The sequence below is a fragment of the Ammospiza caudacuta genome, chromosome 10 (genome assembly GCF_027887145.1).
Source record: "Ammospiza caudacuta isolate bAmmCau1 chromosome 10, bAmmCau1.pri, whole genome shotgun sequence".
NCBI classification, from domain to species: Eukaryota; Metazoa; Chordata; class Aves; order Passeriformes; family Passerellidae; genus Ammospiza; species Ammospiza caudacuta.
The window spans coordinates 18733696-18758147 of NC_080602.1; the positions used below are offsets into that span (position 1 = coordinate 18733696).

Consider the following 24452-nt stretch of genomic DNA (forward strand, 5'->3'; position numbering starts at 1 on the left):
CATTAATAAATTACCTATTTTTATATTCTCCACAGTATTTTTTTGCTGGCACACTTAAAAATGCCTTCTCAGTCCTGACATCAGAACTGATCTGCCACCGTTTGGTACAGGGACTGGAGAGGAACAACTTCCATGTGCTAAGAAGTGATAAATGTTCTAATCAAGAAGCCAACAAACATCAGCCCAAGCATATTCATTGCTCCTGAGTTAAGCTTTGCCAGCTGAGGGGCTCCACAAGTGGAATTGGCTTCTTGCTGTGGCCAGGATTCCCAGTGAGGAATGTGACATAAGGCTGATACTTGTGATTCGACAGAGAGTTGGGTTGCCTATTTTGAAATGACTGTTTAGACAGAAATTACACAACTTCTAACACAAGAGTGCTGCAGTGTGGTCAGGGATCACCAGTTGTGGCACTGTGCTGCTGAAGGGACTATCTTGCACATGAAACATAAGTTCAGAGCTCCAGGAATCTCTTCTTATCAATAAATACCATCCTCTGACAATTTCTGCATGGGAAGGAGTCTCCATGTCCATGTTTTCATTACTCTGTTTTGCTTTCCTAAGCTTCACTGCAGTTTGTGTATGTAATTGTATTTTTCAATCTTCTTCTGACATCTAATATTGCTAAATGGTTAAATAGTTGTTTGATTTTCTACAAGTTAGGGCATTCACATGTCTCATGATGATGTTACCATTTATAAAATTTGGGAAAAAAAAAGATTTTGCAACAGCAAGAAATGAATAGAATTGAGTATGTGACAGGGAGCTGGGAGGTTACATTTATTCTGGTGACAGCAGCTTATCAACACTGCTTTCATATAACACTTTGATTAGTAATTGTGTTGTTAAAGACACCCTATTCCTACCTTCATTTTTATATCACTGTTCTGGTACATGTGAATAGAGGGTGGTGTTACAAGCAGTTGAAGTTGAAGTTCTTCTTTCCCCTTCCTCCCCCACAAGAACACTTAGAGTTGTCAAAAATGCATGTGTTAGTTTTTGAGAACTCCTGGTTTTCAAGTGAGGGTGTTGTTTGATCAGTGAGATTGTTTGCTCTTTGACTTTATCTCCAATTTAAGCCAAATTTTGAACTGTTTGCCTTTGGGGAAGTTGGTCAGTGGTTTTGGACGGTGCCAACCGAGCAAGTTTTCCTTTTTCTCTAGAATTCGTTTCATCTGTAAAAATAAAGTCAACAAGAATGCTGGTGGTTTTATTTTCTTCCTAAAGCCTGAAATAGAAGCCAGGATATTTTGGCACAGAGCAGGAAGGCCAGAGTTAGAAGGAACTGTAGCAAGAAAAAAAAGATTTCTGACATGGAAAGTGTGGCACACCAGAATCCACATGTTCAGCTCTGTCATGAGTGGGCTTGGGAGCCTCCTCTGTCAGGACAGGGAAAGGAACGATGGAGCTGGAAGGTCAGCAATGTTACTTTCATGGGGTGATAGATGAAAATGAAAGGGGAAAGCATGCCCTTTGGGCAAACATTTCAAACATCCCATTTCAGAGGTTTCTTCTGCTAACAGATGCTCATAATTATTTTTCTATTCAAAAGTGGATAGATCTCAACACAAAAAGCTCAAACAATGCATCTCTGCTGTTGAGTTGCTATGAGATTACCACAGGATGTGCTGTGACATTTTCTACTCAGAAGTTTAAAAAGGACTTGAGGAACAAGCTGGGTGCAAATCAGAGCTGGAATATGCTGGCAGGGTGGTAAGGAAGAAGTTTCCCATGTAGTGTTTGACTTCAGAGGCACAGGAACTGAGAAGCCAAGCTTGAGACATGAATCTTGAGACTGCACTGTGGCAGCTGCATACAAATAAGCAGCCTATACATTTGAAAGCTTGAGAAGTGAACGGCTGTGCATTGAAAGGTAGGCATTTGGAGGTGGTAAATTTAGCCCTGACTCATCCAATGGCAATTTTGACACTTGGGTGGACTAAATTACTTTTAGGAGTTGCATCATGTTTTTATCAGATAGTTTGATTGAGCATGGTTTAACCCATTTGTATGCCTATGGCCAGATTCTAGATCTTTCTCACTTGAAATAACTATGCCAGGATTTGTTTATATGGAATAGATAGGACATTGATATGTTCTGGGTCACCAAGTTCTTTTCTGTCAGTGATATTATATCAATCTATTGCTTAAACTGACCAAATTTACTGTGAAGGACTTAGAATACCCTTTATTGCTCATGGCTGTTTCTGGAAACTAGTGACAGTTTCTTCACAGCTTCGTCCTTCAAATTAAAGAGCTCTTTCCTCTCGCTGGTGTTAACTCCTCTAGTATTTACAAGAGAGCACTCTAAGCCAAGCTCTTCGTGCTTTCCTCACAGACAGGTGCCCTGTTTGCTCAGCCACCTTAGCAGTCCTGCTTTGTATCATTTCAGCAGGAGGGAGTCTGAATTGTGCCCATTATTGCAAAAAATTGTGTTAATTCTTCCAGAAAGAGCTTGCCTGGCACGCTGGAAGTGCATTTGCTGTTTTCTTCAGGCAACACATTCTCACTTGCCAACGTCCTGGAATTAAATGCTCAGTAACTTCTAGGAACAGCGGTTTTCATTTCTGTTTGCCTTGCACACAAGACTCATTCCACCGCTGAAACTTCAGTGTTGATATTGGGGTATAGGCAAAGTTTGAAGCCAGAAAGAAAAGGCTGATGGAGAAGGTCAAACATATACCTAGGTTTTGCTAATTTTTTTGGCACTTAAATGGAAAAGATGAACTCATTTTTTCCCCAACTTTCTGAAACCGCTAATGTCCTTGTTCATAATAACCCAGCTAAATAATGACTCAAAAGAGATGTATAATTTTTTTACGGGTTTCTCAGGGAGTTTCCCAATACCCGGACCAAGGGACCGTCTGTCCATCCGCCACCTCTCACGGCACGGAATCGCCTCGGCTGCCGCCGCCCGGTTCTCGCCGAGCCTTCAGCCCGCAGCGCTCAGCTCAGCTGTCACGGCAGCCCTTGGCACGCCGCCTCCGTCGGTCACCGGAACAGCACCGTGTCCCGGGCGGGCGGCATCGCCCGGCGGGCAGTCCCGAGCCGCGGGCAGCGGCGCGGGCGAGCCCCGGGCGGGCGGAGGCGCTCCCCGAGCCGCCGGGGGAGCGGCGGGCGGCTCCGGTTTCCGAGGCGGATTTAACCTTTGCGGCGCGGGCGGGGGGGTGCCGGCCATGGGGCGGGCAGGGCCGGGGCGAGGCGGCGCCTGGGGCTCGGCGCCGGGCTGGGCTGGGGCGCAGCGCGGCCGCCGCCTCCCGCCGCGGGGATGAGCGCCTCGGCGGCCACCGGCGTGTTCGTGCTCTCGCTCACCGCCATCCCCGTCACGTACCTCTTCAACTGCCTGGCGGCCACCGGCAGGTGAGCGGGACGGGCCCGGCGGGGTGTTCGTACCGGAGGAGCGGGGTGCGCGGGGTGCGCGGGGTGAGCAGGGCGAGCGGGGCGGCCTCGCCGCTGCCGGGTGCTGCCCGCGTCCTGTGACGGGAGCCGAGCCGGGATGCGGCGAGAGCGGCCCCGGGACCCGCTCGCTGCCGGTGGCCATCCCCGGAGCGAGTCCCGTGTGCCGTGTCCCGTGTGCCGTGTCCCGTGTGCCGTGTCCCGTGTGCCGTGTCCCGTGTCCCGTGTGCCGTGTCCCGTGTGCCGTGTCCCGTGTCCCGTATGCCGTGTGCCGTGTGCCGTGTGCCGTGTGCCGTGTCCCGCGGGGCAGCGCCCGCTCCCGCCGGGACCGCGGCCTCCCCCGGCCATTGGCCACCAAACCCCAGTTGTGCTTCAAGGCGAGCGGAGAAGGCGCCGGGCCCGGAGCGCTCCCGAGCCGGGGCTGCCCGCGGCACCCGCAGCCGGCGCGCCGCGCTGGGAATGACCCCGCGCCCTCGCCCTGCCAAAAACCGGGATCCCGGCACAAACCGCAGCCTCTCCTCATGGCAAACCCGCTTCGCTTAAAGGTCTGCGTAGTATTTTGTGATCCCACAGCCCGGGGTGTTTTGCAACTTTACTGCACAAATATTTGCTTCTTGTTTTTTTGCTACATCTGTTTCTTCCCCATTTTCCTCCTTCTGGCCCATAACTGAATTTTTTGTTTCTCATTGCTAGAGTAATGTCAAATAACACATGGTGACTTACTTGATTAACTGCCAATATTTATTTCAAATTGATAGACTGCAGTGAAAAGTCACTGCAATATTAACAGCTGTAATGGTATGAAGAAATTCATCACTGGGAAAACAGACTAGCAGGAGATTCAAAGCATAAAATAAATCAACAAGCTAGTACTGCTCATCCTGACTTAGAAACTATGTGTGTATATTTTCTGAAATATTTGGTCTTGCAAATTCTTTGCAATAATTTAAAGTCAAGTTTCACTAAGGTTGATCTTCTCATAATATAATTTGTTCATACACAACTACACAACTTGTTTTCTTGATGCAGGGTGGTACAATGTACAAAATGATGTACCAGATATTTTTAGCTTATGCTTCTGGACTTTACCTAATTTTTCCATTCATGTTTTTCTCTTGCACAAATGAAGACTGAGGAGGAGAATCTTACCTTAAAGAGAGCTAAAGATAATTTACACCTTTAGATCTATGGAACAATTTTAAACTGCTTTTCCTAGCTTGCATTTTCTTGGGGAAGGAGACAAATTTGCTTTGTGACAAAGATTTTTTTTGTCCTTTATGCCACTCCCACTGTCCATGCAGTAACATTATAGCTCCATCTCCAGGGAAAAGTTCCTTTTGCCTGAGCCCACCTGTGCTGGTCACCGAACCTGCTCAAGTGGTCCTGCCCTGTAGGGCCAGAGAGCTCTCTGGTAGCATTTCCATAACTGAACATCAGCCCAGGTCCATCAGAGGTGCCCACACTGCTACTCCTGTTCCACGGGACTGATGTGATTTATTTTTGAATTTGTAATCTCCTGAGTAGATAATTTATTACTGAAGTGAGATAAAATGTCCCCAGTGATCCTTTTTGGCCTTGAAATCTCTGTGGGTTTGATCCTCATCTTTCCCTTTAATTTTCCCATAGTTTCTGTTTATTTTAGCATGAAAACTGATTTTAGTTAGACAAATCTAGATTTCTGGATATGTTGTTTATCTAGTTATTTTCGTATTTTCTTTTTTTAGCTGATCACACATGCAAAGAGAGGCAGATAAATTCTGCAAAACCATAGGATGAATACTATTGTAGACTATGCAATAAACTTTAAAATCTATATTTTGAATTATTAAAAGTTACTTTATGAGTATGTGTGTTTGAGGATAGCTGGCTGGCAAAGCAAAATTCTATCAGTGTTCCTTTTAAATTTTTCTATTTTTTTTTCTTTTTTTCCATACTGTTGCAGTTCCTGGGTGATTGTTGCAGTTGGATTGCTGGTTCTGGTTCTCATTGCTCTGTCAGCTCGTGTTCTGGTCAAGAGGAAGCCACCCAAAGACCCCCTGTTCTATGGTATGTGTGCTGAAGCTGAGTGGCCTGGCTCACCCATGGCTTTGCTCTGGGCTGCTGTGGCTCCTGCACTTTGCCTTGCTCACCTGCAGAAATGACAAGTCATGTTTTCCTCTCTGCTCCTTTTTGCTGTCCTCCCTCCTTTCCATTCACAGTCAAGGCTGTAAATTCCATGTGCCCAAGATTTTGGAAAGGCTGCACAGTCCTTTCTGCAGACACTGACCTTCCATGCAGGCTGTGCCTGCAGCTTCACAGAATTTCACATTCCTCAGAAAAGCTTCCTGAGAGCTGTGTTAACCAACCACAAATTGAAAAATCCTGAGCTATATGGGAAAGTCATATTGTGTGCTGAATATCTGTGACCTCAAAGTTGACACATCCAGTTCAATAGATCTCTGCCTGACAATTTAGTGAACCGTGTGATTCCAAGTATTTATTAATTTAATTTTTCCCTTTTTCCTATTACAGTTTATGCTGTATTTGCCTTTACCAGTGTAGTGAATCTAATAATTGGACTGGAACAGGATGGAATTATTGATGGATTCATGACTCATTACTTGAGAGAGGTAAATAGTAGTTTGGCTTACAAATGTAAATAAAATCTTCAGTATAAATAACTTGGTGTAGTATCTGTCACAGAAAAATAGCCACTCACACATTCAAAACAGTCTTCTTGAATTTTGTAGTTGACCTGCTTTGTTATTGTTGTGGATAAAACCCTCACTGACTTGCAACCTCCTGACACATTTGGCAGAAATAATGTAGCTTTCAAGCTCCATTGTTATAGTTAACTTCAGGAACCCTGCTCTGAGTTAACTTCTGTGGGAATTGAAGGACCTGGACATGACTGCAGAAAACCACAGAGAGCACTCAGGAGTGGATGAGTTACCACACCAAAATGTGTTACCAAGAAGAAAACAAAATTGCCCCTTTATTTTTGCCTAATCTCTTGACCAGAAGGAATGAAAGTAGAGTTAAAAAATGATGATGCCAGATTCCTAGTCAGCAGAATCTGCTGGCTGCTGAATATCAACATCCACCAAAAATAGCTCAGTAAGAGCTTGACAGGAAAGTCACTGAAGTCATTGAAAAGATTCCATGAACTTAAGTGTGAAATGAGTTGGATCCTACAAGGTTCTATGTTGACATCCATATATTCAGTACTGCTGTAGATCTCTAGGCTGCTAAATATATCTGTGTTTGTTGTATGCTAAATCTATCTTTATTTTGTAGCTTTTTATCACTAAAACATGGAAAAGTCATATTTTCATAATGTGGCTGAGTAAAGCTGGCAGTCACACACAGGAGTTTCCATCTTGCACCCCTTATTGCAGATGTGGAACTCCTTCAGTTCAGCTTGATCCTGCCTGTGTCAGCTCTGTGCTGGGAAATGTGCATTGTCAGTCAGAAGCTGAAATGTGGAGATTGTCAGTCAGAAGCTGAGATGTGCACTGTCAGTCAGAGGCTGAAATGTGCAGATTGTCAGTCAGAAGCTGAGATGTGCATTGTCAGTCAGAGGCTGACATGTGCAGATTGTCAGTCAGAAGCTGACATGTGCAGATTGTCAGTCAGAAGCTGAGATGTGGATTGTCAGTCAGAAGCTGAGATGTGCAGATTGTCAGTCAGAAGCTGAGATGTGGATTGTCAGTCAGAAGCTGACATGTGCAGATTGTCAGTCAGAAGCTGAGATGTGCATTGTCAGTCAGAAGCTGAGATGTGCATTGTCAGTCAGAGGTTGAAATGTGCAGATTGTCAGTCAGAAGCTGAGATGTGCATTGTCAGTCAGACACTGTACCACTGCTAGAAGGAGCATTGGTTACTGCTCTGGGCTTGCTTGCTGCTGTCCTTTCTGAGTTGTTTCTCTCTCTCTGAGCTCTGTGTGTTCTCCCTACCCCGTTCCAGGGGGAGCCCTACCTGAACACTGCCTACGGCCACGTCATCTGCTACTGGGACGGCTCTGCGCACTACCTGATGTACCTGCTGATGGTGGCAGCCATTGCCTGGGAGTGAGTCTGGCCTGGCCCCTGCTCACCTGCCCTGCACTCTCACATCACCTACAAAGGCCTTTCTTTGCCATGCAGTACTTAGATTTTTGTTTTGGGGTGGTTTTGTGCTGTAGGCCAAAGCAGTGCTGTTGAAATTTCATTACTTTCAGGGATTCTACCCTTGCCAAGTTACCCTTGCTCTGAGCTGACTGAGCCCAGAAAGTGCATGGAGATGCATCCTGCCTTCACCCTGCAGCAGACTGTAGCACATCTACATGGCTTTGTGTTAGCTAAAAGCTGAAAGAGGATGTGCACTAAAAGCATGTGTGAAAAAAAATTGTTTTTCAAATAAAAAATTTATTATAGCAAAAATGTATTGCTTAGCACCATGATGATCTCTCATCCCTGTTAGAGAGTGACATGAAGTTTAAGAGAAAAATAAGTTATTTCTAGAGATTCTTAAGCTTCTTGCTGTTGAATAAAGAGCTTCAGAGAGTAAGCACTTAAATTCCAGAGACAAATGTACCTGCTGGTAACAGTAGCATTAACAGCATGAAATTAATTATTAATTGTCTTATAGTTTTGTACAGCCTGTGATGTGCAAACTCGTGCAGTCAGCCTTCAGAGGAGTGACACAACAGCAAATAAATGAGTATGCCCAGAGCTGTGCTGTCCCTGTGATAACCTTGTCCCACACCAATGCAGGATTCCTCCCTGATCCCTCTCAGAGGCAACAATCCACTCTTGACTTGTGGTACAGGTTTTAAAAGCCTCCACTTGCTAAAACACAACCCCAGCAATGACTGCAATATTTAGGGTAGGGAATTTTTAGAAACAGTTCAATAATTATGTCTTGTTTCTTTTTTTTTAACAGACAAAGCTATAGAACCATTGGTCTCTACTGGCTGGGTTCCATTATCATGAGCATCATTGTCTTTATGCCTGGAAATATTGTGGGTAAGGAAGTAATTTATTTGACCAGCTTTCTCCTGTGAAACATTTTCTAAATTCAGATTGTGCTATCTATATTTTAGTGCAGTGTTGGTTCATTTCTGTATTAATATGAAAGGGGTATTTTAGGAATATCAGTAAAGAGATACAAGATATTCCACAATTTAAATATGAGGAAGAAAAGATGGAGACTGGGAAAAAAACCCTTTAAATTTACTTTACTTTCAAGGGGAAAAAAGAAAGTATTGTGTTTTGATATATCTATTAGGTTTTCATCTAAACCAGGTTTAAGTAATGAGACAATAATGTCTCAGTATCATAAAAATAGAAATCTTACTTTGCATAAAATTTCCAATTTGTTTAGAAGTCTGACTTTCCAACAGCTTACAAGAGGCACCCAAATCACATTTAAAAGTCAAATCTGGAAGTTATTCTGTTTTCAAATTAAATTTAACATTCCTATATTTCTAACATAAATCTGTGCTGTATAGAGGTGAGGATTGCAATAAAAATATTGGCATCATTATTACTGGCAGGTGATCCATTAAGGGTGAAACCTTTCTCAAGAAAAGATTTCCTTTTTAGCTAAGCTTAAACTGCTGCAAAGTTGACAAATGCTCAGCTGAGAAAGAGCTTGATGTGTCCAAATCCAGCTTTGGGGAAGGTCACTTTGGTCCTGCTTTTCATGCCAGAGGAGGAATATTCATGGTGCAGGCTGGGGCCAGCCCTGCTCCCTCCCTCCTCTGCAGATAGATCACCACAGAGAAAAGCAGGTTTAATGTGACTCTCCTGTCCTCTTTCCTTTTAGAGAGCCTCTCAAGAGCATGTCTGCCATTTTCCCTTCTGGCACATAGAGTAGCCAGTGTCAAAGGCACACATTTTCCTGGTTTACCTGAGGCTGAGAGCTCTCTGAATATTTTGCCCTCAGTACAAACTTGTGGGAGAAATCAGCACTTTGGAAAACAAATGCAATATCGGATCTTGAAAAATTGATGCATTTTATCCCCCATTTTAAAAAGAACGAGGTCTCTGCTTGAAGCAGGTTCCATTGAGAGGTTTGAAAGCTGTCCCACCCTGTACCAAATGCAGTGACAGATGTGGCTTCCCATCTTCTCAAAAAGTCCCTAATTCAGAAATGGCTTCCTGTCTCAGGGGCTCTTTTACTGGTGTCTCTACTTCTGCTGAGGATGTGATTTTCAAGAGGATTTGTGTGTTAACATTAGTGATTTCTAATGTTTTATGTTTATTTGCATTATCATAGTTGCTTCAGGTTTGATGTTACATAGCATAATTTTCTATTCTTCTGCAACAGAGCTTACAAATTCTCATAAATCTTGTAATAATTTTTCAACAGGCAAATATGGAGCAAAAGTGTGTCCTGCAATTTTCCTAAGTATCCCATATATCTGCCTGCCCATATGGGCTGGGTTCAGGATTTATAACCAACCTTCAGTGGCTCACGACACTCCAGTCAAGGTAATTCTGTTGTATCTCAGTGCTGGCTCCTCTTAGGGCAGCTGAAACAAGCTGCCTGTTTCTGGTGGGTTGTACAGGTCCCTGGTGAGCATGGAATGTGCTGTGACTGCTCTCTCTGATGACAATTGCTGTCTGGCTTTGAAGACTGCAAAAATATCTATACTGCAGGATATTTCATTATGGTGGAATAAAGAAAAAGCAAAAGAATCTCATGTCTGGAGTAAGGAACCTATTCATAAGTGTAATTGTATTCCTAACCTCTACCTATTCAATTTCTGTCTGATTCAGTTTCTTAGCTGATGAAAATAATGGCATTTACCAGCTTCTTAAAGCATCACAAAATCCTGTAGAAACACTGCAGGAAAGCACTCTTCTGCAGATGGCTTACAGATCTCATGTAATTTAAAAAAATTTCATGTGCTTTCTGTAATATTGGATTTTACAAGTGAGACCCTGTACATAAATTGATACAAAAATTCTTTACACATTTCTTGTAAAAATTCTGTAAAAACTTTTACTTAAAACTTTTTAGACTTCTGCCTTTGAAATAGCTAGATGGGTTGTAATAAGATTAACTGAGCCATGAAAATAATATATCAATAGTTTATGCACTGTTTTATTAAAAAAAAAAAAGGTAAAAACCCCCTGCAGTACATAGCACAGAACGGATTTTTAGCTCTTAGCTGCTGTAGGCAAGCCAGTTTATTGCTGCAGCACTCCCCATCAGCTGTAACCAATAGAATCAATTAATATTTTTGTATCACAGGAGCTCCTGAGCCTCAGTCAGGTTCATTCTGTCCCTGCAAACAGGGACAGAGGTGAAGGGTTGTGGCTGCTCAGAGCCAGCAGGGAGCCAGAGTGGGAGTGGCACAGACAGAGTGACAGCAGGACAGACAGACAGACCTGCCCAGAAACACAACAGCCAGCCAGCCAGCCCTTCTTAGGAGGAGAGAGAGGCACAGAGGGATGCCCAACTCTCCTCAGGGCTGAAGAACACCTACAGAATCACAGGTTTTAGGGCAAATCCCTATGGAAGGCAAATTGGAGGAATCTTCAGGTGCTAAACCTCCTGCTGTCCTGCACAGGCTCACAGGAGCCACCTGCCCCATCCCAAAGCCATTTGAGTGATTCATTTGAAGGAGACTCTATTCCTGGCCAGAAGCACTTTCTTTAGACTCATCAAGTCTAGTTAAAGGTAGTGATGGCAATTTTTACTGCACACATCAGTGGGAGCAGCCATGGATGAAGGATTCACTTTGTTTTCCTGGTATAAAGAATACTACAGAAATAGACTTTATAGAAAATATGTGATGGACTGATTACTTGCTGAAATACAACCATGTCTTCTGGGCTTGCCAGGAGATAAACTGCTTGCCTAGGTTAGATATTTTAATTTAGTATGTATTTCAGAGAAACTTAGATTTAATATTCTATTTCAAAAAGAGAGTTCAGGAAAAGCTGATGACCTGAAAATTTAACATTGCACTTCTTTGTGAATCCTTTCCTGGAAACCTAAACTTCCCTGCCTAGAATGTTATAGAAAAAGCCTTGATTCCTTTCACTGGAACCTCATAACCCACCCAAGCTGTTTGTTTTTTAGAAGTTGTATTTAGTCTTCACAGGTAAATTATGCTTCATATCTGAGCATGCCTTTAAATCTTAAAGTGACTACTCATGAATTTTTCATGCAACTCTTTCAGTCCCAAATTAAGAATTGTTTCCAGGAAATAATTGTGTTTAATGCTGCTAATCAGTGAGATAATCATTGTAAGTCCTGAACATATCAGTAGCTCATTTGGAATTAGCTGTAAAATTAAACTTTTTAAAACTATAATTATTCAGAGTTGGCATTAAAAGATTTAGGAAGAAAATGTAGCAATGGTTTTAAACATGCTATTATTAGTATATAGGAAAATACTTACATGAAAATAACAGAATCAAAGTGTATTCTGTTGGCCAAGATATACATTGCTATAATAATTTTACAAACCCGTTAGTTAAAAAAATCATCACTGTGGGGGCAGAGGAAAGGTATTCAAGTTTTGGTTGCTTTCCAATAGAGGGGTACAGGGGAGTGGAAAGGAGCTATGCCCTCATTTGGAATCAAACCCAGCTCTGCTGCAGTCTTTGCAAAGCCCAACAGATTTATCTGCAAGTATATCAGCTCAGAAAAGTTTAATGGAATTTAAAAATCTTTAACAGAATTAATGGAGAAATTCAGATTTATACATGAATTCTGAAGGGACTGACTTTTACAGACAGCACACAAGATTATTCCAATTCTCTAAAACTGATGACATGAGAAGCTTCTCAGAAGTTATGGAAAACAGCTTTTTCCTGGAAGTGAGAGGAATGGCAAAGTGTGCCTGGCCACTTCCTTGCTGCACAAAAGAACCCCTGGGGCTGCAGGATCTGTGCAGAGTTCAATGTTTGCAGAGCATGGGGAGCCCGTGGCAGCTGTGCTTGGCCAGTGCTCTTAGCATGTAATTCAATTTATCATGGGTGATGGGGCTTTGCTGGGTTAAAGAAAGGTAAGGAAAAACTACTCTTCAGTAGTCAGCAAAGTGCAACCTGCCTTTCAAATTCTTGCTTCTGCTTTTTTTACCTTTTTTTTAAAGCGTTGCATTTTCATTTTGTTTGCATGCATGCCTAAAGAAAAAAAGGGTGAGTTTTCTGTACCCTGGCAATTTCACAAACTAGTACTGCACCAAAGGTTTCTTCCACTTAGTGGCTTTGTGTCAAACCCTCTAAGCACAAAGTTCTATTGTAGCTTTGTGATTACAGTGAATACACACATCCATTTAATATTTAAAGAGGGATATTGAAATATTTGAAAAGAGGAGATTATATATATCTATAAGTTTCATACATAGTCCAAAAGGGAAAGAAAATATATCAGCTTTCCATTATCCTAGGTAGTCTACAATTGAAAATTATTTTTAACTCATAAGTGACCTTTTTCTTTCATGGGAAGAAGTATTTGAATATAGGCATCCTTTGCAGGTAATATTAAAAGTACTCCTACACCAGTACTCTGAGTACTGTGAAGTGACACCATACTGCCAAAACCTGTTACTTGTGTTAGTAAATCAAACAAAGGTGACATTTTTTTTTTCTGAAAAAGATCTTTAAAAGAAAATAAGAAAAAAAATTTGTTATGAAAGGGATGGTTTATGTTTGCCACAGCCTTATTTTTGTTAATCTGTAATCCAGATCTTGTAGTATTTACTCAGAAATTGTGCTTGCAAGATTGTTTCTCCTGTTTCAATGACTTTATTGTGAATATCTTGATCCTGTGTGCTTTTAACTGTGCCCCTGCATCCTAATATCTGTTTTGCACTTTGGAGACAATTCCACAAGTGTATAACAGGAAGGAAATCAGATTTTTCTTTTGCTGCCTGCATGCCAACAAGCGGCCAATAAAAAGGAAGAGGAAATGAGTAACACATATACACGGGGAAGTTTTCCCTCTGAACTGCACAAAGATACTGTGATGTGTTTATAATTTTGTCTGTGCCTACACAGTGCAGACAGTGTAGCTCAAACGATTTCCATGTAGGTTTTACTATGTAGGCAAAGAGATGCCTTTGGTTCCCCCAAAGCACCTTCCCCATTAGACATGGAAACGCAGAATGTGATCCCTCCCCTCTGTCCCTGCAGCAGAGGATTCCTGTGCTGAGGAAAGGAGGCACAAGACCAGAGCCAGGCCTTGGAGCTGCCTCAGTGCCACCCCAGGAATTCCCGGGGCTCAGGGACAGAAGAGGAAGGGTTTCCTCATACTCCATACACACAGAGATTTCATTCTCTATTTCTGCACTGCACACTGATATACAATATTTGCTCACTGAACTCAGCAGAGGACTCAGCCAGCCACAGAAAAGCTTTTATTTTATGCCAGTGATAGTCCATTAGTTTTAATAGTGTCACAAGCTGCTGAAAACCAGCATTTAATAATGAGATGGATCCAGTCCTTTTACAAAGCATACTAGATTGAACTTCAAATGTCTGAGACGAGCCTACATTTCCAAGGCTTTTCTACATAGGGACATTCAGGAAAACAAATGATTTCCAATTACAAAAAGAGAATTCTGAAGAAGTTATGCTGCTTTAGAGCCTTAGGTGATTGCAGAGTTAGCGTTCATTTGATTTAGGTTGCTTGAAATGACACTAATCTGTATTGAGTGGCTTCAGTTGGATCCATCCATTTCTAGAGTTTACTCAGATGAATGTTCCTCATTACATCCTCTAAAGTCTGGAGTTGCCTGTTTAGGTGGGAATCTTTGTCTCTGAAATCAGTGGATCGATGGGATGTTTTGTGATGTTTCACCCCTCCACCCTGTGTGCAGGGGCTGCTCTGGGGTGGAAGGCAGTGCCAGGGAGCAGGATGTACCCACAGCCCTGTTCTGTGTTGCAGGTGGTTCAGGAGGTGCAGAAGAAAGGACTCCTAAGGCGACCAATAGATTTAATGCTAGCTGCATACCTCATCCTGGCCACGGGCTTTTGCATATTCAGGGGCATGGTAAGTTGAAGATATTTTAATAATTTAAGCCAATTTTCAGTCAAACTTTTAAATTTGAGTCTGTATGAAAAAGCACTTACATTGTGGTCAGGGGAAATCCTGTAACATTTGGGTTCAAACACACCTCAGATACAAAAGGATAAATTATATATGATAACTATTGGTGCTTTGCTTCTCCATTTTGTGCTGTGTGCAGCATGTTTTTTTCAAAAGGAAGTGCACAACCACCAGAGTAAATAGCATCCCAAGAGGAAATCAACATGACCTGAAACTGTTTTCATTGGTCTGTTGTTCCATTTATGGCCCAGAATATGGAGACAAAGCAACTAAAGTAATTCTGTATTCATGTTTTTCTAAGCAGCAATGCATATTTAAAATTATATACAAAACCAAGTTAGCTTACACTGCATGAGATAGAGAAGAACATTTCCACCTAAAATGAAAAAAAAAAAAAATCCATGTTGTGAACAGCACACATTGTTTCTACTTACCAAGAGACAGTTTTTAAAAATGGTTGCTCTCTAAGCATAGTTGATTGAATCAAAATTTCTGAGGGAAGGAAGCAGAACTGAAAATGCCTTCAGGAGTAAATTCAGTCATAGGTAAATCTATTCCCTTGTCAGCTCTAATGCATTTTCTATCTTAAGCAAAATGAAACTTGTGTATCATTCAGTGAGCATAGCTCAGATGTTTGGGCATCTCAGATAACTGCTTGCTTGCTTCATTTGTAGATTTGATCCTTTCTAGAATAATTCAAGTAGGAAGTGATGATAAATCAGCAACATTTTATTTACCTAGAGCAGATTGTCCTTTTGTAGTTGTGCTGCTCACATTCCTCTCTCACCTCCTGTTTCTCTAAAAACCTGCCTCTCAGAAATGTTTTTTCTTCTAATTTGTCAGACCGCTTTGTTTCCTATAGATCATGTGACTTCAGAGAACCACTGATACAGGTTAAATAAGCTGGTTTAGCTGTAATTTCATTTGTGGAAAATATTGGTCTCATGGTCTTACTTGGTTCTGCAGTCCCACTTTGTTTCTCAAGGAATTTTCTTTGTTGATTTTGAGACTGTGGTCATTTCCTTATATATTTCCTTCACCAAGCAGGAATTGCTTACTGGCCTTGATTATATGTACAGAAATCAACTGAACTTCTCTGTGTAAGGTGCAGGAACCATAATTTTGTGAAGAAGTTCACAAAACACAATCCATTATAGTCCACTCAGACCTGTTTCTTGGATGCCCATGTTGGAAAAGAACAGGGAGGAATATTGACTGTAAAGTTTTGCATTGCCCCCTCAGAGTCACACACCAAATGCACCTGACTCTGAGCTGTGCAGAACTTCCTGTTCAGCCCTGTAGCTCAGGCATTAACAATGCCACAGACAAGCCCAGGGACCTGCTCACATGCATTGCTAGCTCAATTTAGAGCAGATTGTTTTGTAATAGTTTTAAGGCCTACCAGAAAAAGTGCAATTTTTGCAATTTATCCATGTTTATTTGGAACTTTTTACTCCTATAGGCATGTAAAATCCAACAATCCCTCCTTTACTACTCTCAAAAATTATTACTTTAAGTAACACCTGTCTCATGCATTGCTGCCTTGTCCCAGTGCAGCTCTTTTCTTGGATTACACCCATAGCTTGCTATCCTAAAACTGGGTGCTTATCCTGAAGTTTCCACTCTTAGAGCAATTTTCCATTGGAAAGTTCATTTGGTGGGATCAAAGGCTATTTATCAGAGCAAATCAATAGCAATTATACTTTTACAACAGCACAGCCAACTGGCTAAATTGTCTCCCAGTCAAAATCTTCAAAGCAGGCTTTGAAGAAACTTCCTCACAAACCCACTGAGCAGGAGCTGAGAGGGGGCTGCATTTCCCCTTTTATTTGGTGATCACATGGATCACCTTTGCCAGCTCTGTGCTGCAGACCATGAGCACACCCCTAGGGCTGATAACACCAGGTTGGCTGGTTTCAGAACAAATTGATCACTGGAAGTTGTTTTAAAACCTCTTGTCAGATTGCCCTGGACTGCCCTGCGGAGCTGTGCCGCCTGTACATCCAACTGCACGAGCCCTACATAAAGGATCCTGCTGCCTACCCCAAGCTCCAGGTAAAGCAGGGAGTGGGGAGGAGGGATTTGTGAACAAGGATGAAGCCATCTCTGAAGGCTTCAGAGATGACAAGATCAATATGGGAATTATCATTCATGGCAAATTAGAGTATTTTCTAGTACCATTTCTAGCTATTGTAGGATACCAGCTCCTCATTGTGATAAGCTTAACTTAGGTTCAAATTGGTTACATGGAGCTTCACATCCTAATTACTCAGGGTTCTTTTAACACAGCCCATGAAACAGATCTGTGTGCTTTTTATGTTCATTTCCCTTCCTTAGAAAGGCAAAGGAACTTTCAGTCAGGAATCATGGAGCAAGAAGTGGTGCAGTAGGACGAGATTCCTTAGGCTCACATTGCACTTCCATCCCCAGGGACACACTCTTGAAAAAGGGCACTGCACACAAAAATCATTGCAGATGGGGGAATGTTGTGCTTTAGTTCTGCAGAATTTGATGTTCACATTCTTTTGCAAGCCTGGCTGCTGCATGGGGACAGGGCCCAAGGCAGTCAGAGGACACAGGGGTGAGGAAATGAGCAGAAAGCAAGTGTCACTGCTGGATGAGCTCTTCCTGGGAAAGGGAGGGCATGGGGGAGCTGTGTCCCACAGCTCCCAGCTGGGAGTGCAGTGGGGCCTGACAAAGGCTCCCTGTGTTAAGGAGTTAAGCCAGGCCATGCTTTTTGGATGGTCTCAAGATAATAAGGGGCAGGAATACATGTCCTGGATGAAGGGTGTGTGGGTGGGGCAAGGAGACAACAGCCACCCATATCAGCAGAGACCCTAGGGTAGCTGCATCCAGTCAATAGCATCCAGGTGTGACAAAATAGCCTGGGAATCACTGTTGCCAGAAGTGTAGTTTTGAGTGGTCTCAACTTCTCAGTGAGCAGCTTTTTTGGTTTTTAAATGCACTTCCCTCACACTGCAGAGGAACTGATGTTTGTGTTTGGAATGCAGATGCTGGCATACATGTTCTACTCTGTGCCATACTATGTGATTGCTCTGTATGGCCTGCTGGTGCCTGGCTGCTCCTGGATGCCTGATCTGACCCTCATACATGCTGGAGGACTAGCTCAGGTATTTCTTTGCAAAATCTTCACTTTTAAATTACATTATAATAAGTAGAGACCTATGGAATGAATAAGGGGTCCAGGGCTGGATCTTCCCAGGTAGGTTTTGTGTTGATGTAACCTAGATCACCTTTTGTATCTGTAAAATTTAAGGGAGTGAATAATCAAATCTACTACTCTCTAATGACCACATTCTTGTTTAGCAGACTTCTCTCCTTCTACACAATGCTTTTATTTGGCTCATTTAAACCTTATTAAGCACCATGCACTCTTTAGCTGGCATCATGAAGGAAGCCCATCTTAAAGCTGTGACAGGCAATCTTAAAAAAACCCAACAAAACCCAAACACAACACAACAGCACAATACATTGTTTCCATAATATGTGTTGGTCAAGTAGGTAGTTTGAAATATACAAAGAGAAAAAGTACCTCCTTGTCACACAAAATGTACAATATCATTGGAGGATGTTGAGAGAACTCAGGGAACCTCCTGGGCCACAAACCACAGTAACACTCAGGAGTGTTTGTGTCCCCAACAGCAGACAATGATCATTTTTCTTTTACTCATTCCATTCTGGTTCCCTTAAATAAACAACTGTAGTTAATTACTAAATGGGGCTGATGCTTATGAGAAGACTGACCAAAACAATTCAACAGGAACTAGTAAATGACTTATGAGAGACAGATGAGCATTAAACAGATGAGACACAGGGACAATTGGTTTGTTCTGTACATAGGAAATGAAATGTGAGTGCCCAGAACGTCCAGACAACACAGAAAATAAGCACAATAACCCTGCCACAATAGTGACAACATAGGGACACAACAACAACTGTAATTCAAATATTACTATCAGACAAACACAAACCAACACTTGGTTCCTCGGGTCTGAGATAATCATAGATACAAACTAAAATCCACTTTAGCTGCCCAATAAGAAGGGTGGAGTGGTATTTTCTATTTTATCACAGAGAATAGGACTTCTTTTTTCTTCTCTACCAGTTTATAGAGAATCTTGAACTATCATGTGATATCAAAACAGAATCTGGCAAACATTAATGAGGAAGTTTAGATGCTCAAAAGATGTCATAAATATTGTACAACTGTGTTTGGCCAAAATCTAATTAAAAAAAAAAAAAAAAGCGCAAGCTAGCTAAGTAGGCAAGGCTGTGTCGGGAACTTCCTCTACTGACAGATTACTCAGGTTCCATAAATTGCCCAGAAAATCAGGGAAAAAAACACTCATTCAAAGATTTTTTAACACAAGAGAAAGTAAATCAGAAGTCAGAGTATGCCAACTATCACAACCTTGCAAACTTACCAGAAAGCTCAGCCTTCCAGTCTGCTTGGTTTGGGTTTCCCCCAACCCCACCCCTTTTATATGTTTCCTGTAATAAATAATCACTTTTTTTTTTTTTTTAACAGTCCTTTGTACCTTTTGTACCTAAACTTTGTTGCTGAAGTCTAAAACCCCTCTGTTCTTTGTGGTTCTGCCTCAGGATGTGCATTTACACATTAGACTAATACCCAACATTTCCCATTTCACTGTTTAAAGCTCGTCCTGGCACCAGCAAATGCTGTGGGCTGATATAAACTGATTAAGAGAACTCTACATTGCTGTTCTCTCTTCCTATTTTATCTTGCTTCAAAAAACAGTTCTTGACATTTGGGAGGGGTTTTTTTTGTCATTTTGACTTTTAATGCACTGCAGGATGAACTTCAGTTATCCTACAAGTGCACATGATTTAATTGATTTGAGTTAGTAAACTGTGACCAACCTGGGATGTAAAATGCATGTGAGAAAGAATCGAGGGCTCTTTCTTGATTATTTGGGTGCTTTGTCATTTTGAGGCAAAAACCACATTTACAGATTTGTCTACTGTTACCTTAAGTTAAAACACTTAATTGATAATTAAAACACATGTAGTTACCAAAACACATTTGCTTCCTCTCACACACAAGGTCCAGTAAAGCTAAGTGTCTGATGGTGGAAGCAGTGGGCTCTGCTCCCTGGGAATGAACACTGCTCCTACAGATGGGGAACATGGAGATTTTAATCATTTTTATTTCTATCATTATCATGTACTTTTTACAAAAACAAGTCACAAAATACCATGTGATGCATCTAAACTAAGACCCTCCAAAGTGCCTACTAGCCTTTCACACAGACACACATGTGCTGATTTTCAGAATTACAAACAACCCTCAGCTGAAATGACTCCATTACTAACATTCAGACTCCAAAACCTGTTGTGACCCAATAATTAGACTTTCTGAAGCTTCAGGAGGAGCTCTTTGAATTTCATATGAGTGAAGTACCAGGAGCTTTGATGACACAAAAGGGTTGGAACAGCCTCTGAACTTAATTAAACTGGTATTTCCCTATGCAAGTGAGCCATGTGAGAAGGATGGAGAGCCACAGCCTTACTAGCCAAAAAACTCTCTGCAGCCCATTTCTCTGTTTTGTAGAATGTAGAAAGTTTACCCCTACTCCCTCTTAGTGTTTTCTATAACCCTGCCTTTTTGTGGCTATTTTCTGCAGTGCTTCTTGTCTACCAGAGACCCTAAACCCAAGGAATGTATTTTTCTAGGTTACTCCCCTTCTATTTGATGGCTTTGTTAGGCTCATGAGATCAGGTCCAAACCCTTCCAAAGTTACAATCTTTGCCTGATTTTAGTCAGTCTTAGAGAGAAGGCACAGAGTGAAGAAGGACTCCTAACCTTTTTCTGGGTCTTTCCTCTGTCCTTAACTGCAGGGTAAAAAATACATGAAATACTGCCTATGATTAGGCAACAAGGCAAAAAAATACTGTAAAAATTGCAAGTGCAGACTGCTTCATAGAGACAAGCAGGCCAGTGAGAAGCAGGCAGACACAGGCTGCAGTGTCCAGCAGCTTCCACCTGCTGGGAGTGCCAAGCAGAGTGGCCAAGGCTTCAGGGGTGACAAAGGCTGCATGCTGGGCATGTAAGGCTACCTCAGGAGGATACCTGCAGCATCTCATCTGGTTGATTTCTCAGCCAAGGCTGGGGGTATGTTGGAGCCTCCAAATTCTCCACTTGGAGAGGGGATCAGTAACAGAAAGCACTGAGGAATGGCTTATTTGCTGAGAGACCCCAATGACAGCAAGGTAACAGCAGACTCAAGGTTTCATCAGCCTACTGCACACAGGCACAGGGCTCTGCAGGGACTGACAGCTCAGAATTTGGGGTTTGGTGCCAGTCTGCCTGAAGGGAGAGCAGCACTGGGCCACTGCTGAGTGAGAGATCTGCTTTTAACACATATCCCCTGCTCCAAGTAAGAAAAAAAAAAAGAGGGGAAAGAAAAAAAGTAGCAGCAGAGAACAGTCATGAAACAGAAATACAGGAGATTAAAGACATAACGCAATTTTCACAGAGGCAAATCAAATAAATAATAAAAAAAAGACTTTACAGACCTAAATATCCTCCTTGGTAATGAAAGAAGAAGCCATGTGTTACAGTGAAAAACAAGTCTAATAAACAATAACTTCATTATATGGTGCATCATTAACCACTAAAAATCTTTGTAGGCTACAAACAGGACATCATGTTACTGCTTTTTGGTTTTACAACAATTAAAGCTCACTAATGTCCCACAACTCCTGTAAGAGACAAGACCACACAGTAAGGCTTAGATACTCAGGCATCTTGGAGGCTCTGGGAGTTCTGGGTCTCAGAAGCATCCCCTTACAGCTCCTTCTGACAAGGTTTACTGTGAATTGGGAGAAATTTATAATCAACTTACTCTGAAGCACAGCTGGCCACGCTCGCAGGCAGGCAGGCCTCACAATCCCCTCAGAGAAGGAGCAGCTTTGCAGCTTCTTCACCCCAGACCAGGCTCTAAAAATGCAGCCCAGAGGCTCTTGGTGCACCAGAGAGCCCAAACCTCCTGCCTGCAGCCTGCTGGCAGCTCTCTGTCCATCTGTCTGTCTGTCCCTCTGCTGCCCTGTGCTATGAGGGGGCTTTGCTGCGGGCCTGCTCTGGCTGCCGGGGCTGAGGAGGCTCCTCCAGCAGGGACTGAAGCAGGGGTGGCAGTGGGGGTGGCAGTGGGGGTGGCAGTGGGGGTGACAGCGAGGGTGACAGCAGGGGTGGCAGCGGGGGTGACAGCAGGGGTGGCAGCGGGGGTGACAGCGGGGGTGGCAGCATGGGTTGCACCATGGGTTGCACCAGGCCCACCCAGGTGCCAGAGGCAGGGCCTGCCTGGGCAGGTGAGAACTAACGGGCTGCAGGAGACAGAGTGAGTTACCAGGCCGAAATAAAAAGGCTGCTGACAATGTGCCCCTGAACATCTGTTTGCAGTGCAATAGCTATTTACAGAAACATGCTAAGTGGCACTCTGCTGAAGTGTGTTTGTATTTGATTTCGTTGATTACTTTGTTTCCTGGCTCAGGTTTGCTCAATGAGCTCTCCCAATTCAGTTGAGGTGGTTGGAATCACCTGAAACCAATTTCTATTTCTGTTTTGATGGATGGTCTCAGCCTAACCTTTTGCTGGGGTTGTGTATTGAGACACCTGCACTTTATTTCCCCTGCACTTTATTTCCCCTGCACTTTATTTCCCCTTCTACTCTGCTGTGACCAGAACCATGTTCTACCTGAGGCCAAACTGACTCCTGCTGAAGCCAGAACAGAGGATATGATTTGGCCATAGTGTACTCCTCTGTGTTCCTAAAATCCTGGTGTCCCAGTGCTCTCCTTATGGTCAAATTGATGTTCATCTTCTCAGATCTCCTCTGCTGCTAGCTAACTAAATAGTAATTAAAAAATTGGACACACAATAGTTAATGTGAATGAGCAGTGGCTTGAAATAGCAGGTAACAGATGGAAACAAAAGACACCGACTATCCTGACACTTCTATCTTTAAATGTTTGTTTATGCTAAAAATATGCTTCAGGCCAGCAAGCCTGTCTGTGCCTATAACCTTCACTGTATGCTCAATTTATGCTTCAAACCAGCCCAAGCTTGAAACCCAAATATTGCAGACATTTTCTGAACTCATCAGGAGTTGTGGGATCAGATGCTGGAACAATCTGGGTTTAAGATTAAGTCCAAACCCAAATCAGAACTAACATAGGTTCCAAGACTCTCCTTTCTAACTTTACTCAGAGGGATTGTCTGGCTGCTCCCACTGATGCCAAACTCCCAACAAGCCTCCCAGGCAGGTGGGTGAGAGCCCTTGCCCTGACTGGGCTCTGCAGGAATGTGGACACTTTTTTGGGGATCCTCTAGCATAAATTATGACCCAGCAAGCCGGGGTGGAATCCTGTACCTGATGAAATTATCAATGCCACCATGTGCATAAAACAAACCTCTTAGCATGCCACTGATGGTTCCAGTTATGCCTCATACACCAAGATATTAATGATTTTAGTTTAGACTGTATTTTTATACCACTGTGCAAAAGTATGATGGATAATTCTGGAATAAGAATAAGGGCTGGCTTGGAAAATGTCACTGGAGATGCAGACTTGCACGTAGATTATGCCATCTTTCCAAAAATATACATCAACTTTACCTTTTTTTAATATATGTGTTATATACACACCACAGGCTCAATTTTCCCATATTGGTGCTTCTCTTCATGCTCGAACTCCTTACATCTACAGAGTCCCTGAAGAAGCAAAAGAGTTTTTCCTGATATTGAACATAATGTATGGGATTCTTCCTCAGCTGTTCGCTTACAGGTGTGTCAACAAGCCAGAGTTTTTCATGAAACCAAAACAAGAAGAAAAACCAGAATAGCAGAACTGTTTCCAGCTCCTGTCCTTGGCTATGTATAGAGTTGGGTTGGGATGTAGCTGAAGTGCTCAGATGGAACCCCAATGAGGCGTGTAAGATGTGTAAAATTGCACAACTGTGTAGTCGCACGGGCCGCTCTGTTTATCCTACTGAAAAAGGGAAAATAAAGACAACTGCCTTTAGCACCACTTCTCAACATTGTGACTTTGCAGTGCATTGCCAGTTCCCACAGCTATTTTTAAGTAAGCTGCTTTGACAGTTTTAGAAATACTGCATGAAGTTAAATAATAATAATGATGTCAGTGTTTAGCCTCCGCACGCTGAGGAATAGCAGGGCTAGCAGTCCCTGCTCAGAGCTACTGCACAACACGAAGGTCAGCATTGTGAAGCATGAAAAATTAACATACATAACTCTGTCACATGCACATTTTTATTTGTCAAAAAGTATGTCTTGTGGGTAGACCTTGTTAAAAATCCCAAGAAATCTTTTAAGAAGCAATCAACTCTTATGGTAAGACTCCATATATGATAAGCAAATAATATGGTTTTGTTAATTCTCTTCAGGATTCACTTCTGCCAGGACTGCTCACCTGCTTGAAGCTGAGCAGGTGCTCAGCAGCACTTGTGGGCTGGGCACAGAGGGCTCTGAGCCTCTGAGCTCGTGTGTTCCAGAGAGGAGGGGTTTTGGCTGTGTCTCTGCAGCTACTTTTGCTAATGCTGCTGGCTCAGAAACAAGCAGCAGCCAACACAGCGACCTTGGTTTGGGCAGTTTACATTTCTATTTGCAATTACAGCTATTTCTATGCCTTCTATGTGTATTTATATTAAAAGCAGTACACCTAGTGCCTTTCTCACAGATGAAACTAGCTGATATGTTTTAACTGGAAACACTTTATTTGGGTTTGTTGACTTTTTGGTGTTTGGATTGAAAGAATTTGAAGTCTAATCAGTAACAAGGAAGCAGCTGACATGCCTGTGTGCTGCACCCTTCACGAAGGGACCTTCAGAGCACTGAGAAATGCAGGCTGTAACACTCTCCTGCTGAACACTGCTGTGTCAGAGGAGAGCCCCAGGTTTTACACCTCCAGCCAAAGGGGCAGGTCCAAAACAACCACAGCACACCTCAGGCAGTGCTTGCTGGCAC

At 42.6% G+C, this 24452-nt stretch overlaps 1 protein-coding gene across 3 annotated transcripts; it reads left to right on the forward strand.

Moving 5' to 3' along the window:
• The first annotated feature begins 1704 nt into the window (after window positions 1–1704).
• On the forward strand, window positions 1705–23496 carry TM6SF1 (transmembrane 6 superfamily member 1). 3 transcript variants are annotated; one of them, XM_058811795.1, is made up of 10 exons: window positions 1705–1873; window positions 5339–5442; window positions 5908–6005; window positions 7342–7445; window positions 8299–8381; window positions 9730–9851; window positions 14266–14370; window positions 16390–16482; window positions 17439–17558; window positions 23120–23496. In XM_058811795.1, the coding sequence occupies exons 3-10, from the start codon at window positions 5985–5987 to the stop codon at window positions 23309–23311; spliced, it is 840 nt and encodes a 279-aa protein (XP_058667778.1). In that variant the 5' UTR covers window positions 1705–1873; window positions 5339–5442; window positions 5908–5984; the 3' UTR covers window positions 23312–23496. The 3 variants fall into 3 exon arrangements, with proteins under 3 accessions (XP_058667778.1, XP_058667777.1, XP_058667779.1); XM_058811794.1 differs by lacking the exon at window positions 1705–1873 and adding an exon at window positions 3197–3360; XM_058811796.1 differs by lacking the exons at window positions 1705–1873; window positions 9730–9851; window positions 14266–14370; window positions 16390–16482; window positions 23120–23496 and adding an exon at window positions 3197–3360 and having other exon boundaries at window positions 17439–17524.
• The last annotated feature ends 956 nt before the right edge of the window (window positions 23497–24452 follow it).

Excerpts from the sequence above, each read along its gene's own strand:
- TM6SF1 (XM_058811794.1), top strand. The coding sequence starts at position 3,269 with ATGAGCGCCTCGGCGGCCACCGGCGTGTTCGTGCTCTCGCTCACCGCC. Across the intron at positions 3,361-5,338 it reads TGCCTGGCGGCCACCGGCAG|TTCCTGGGTGATTGTTGCAG; the intron begins GTGAGCGGGACG and ends ATACTGTTGCAG. Across the intron at positions 7,446-8,298 it reads GTGGCAGCCATTGCCTGGGA|ACAAAGCTATAGAACCATTG; the intron begins GTGAGTCTGGCC and ends TTTTTTTAACAG.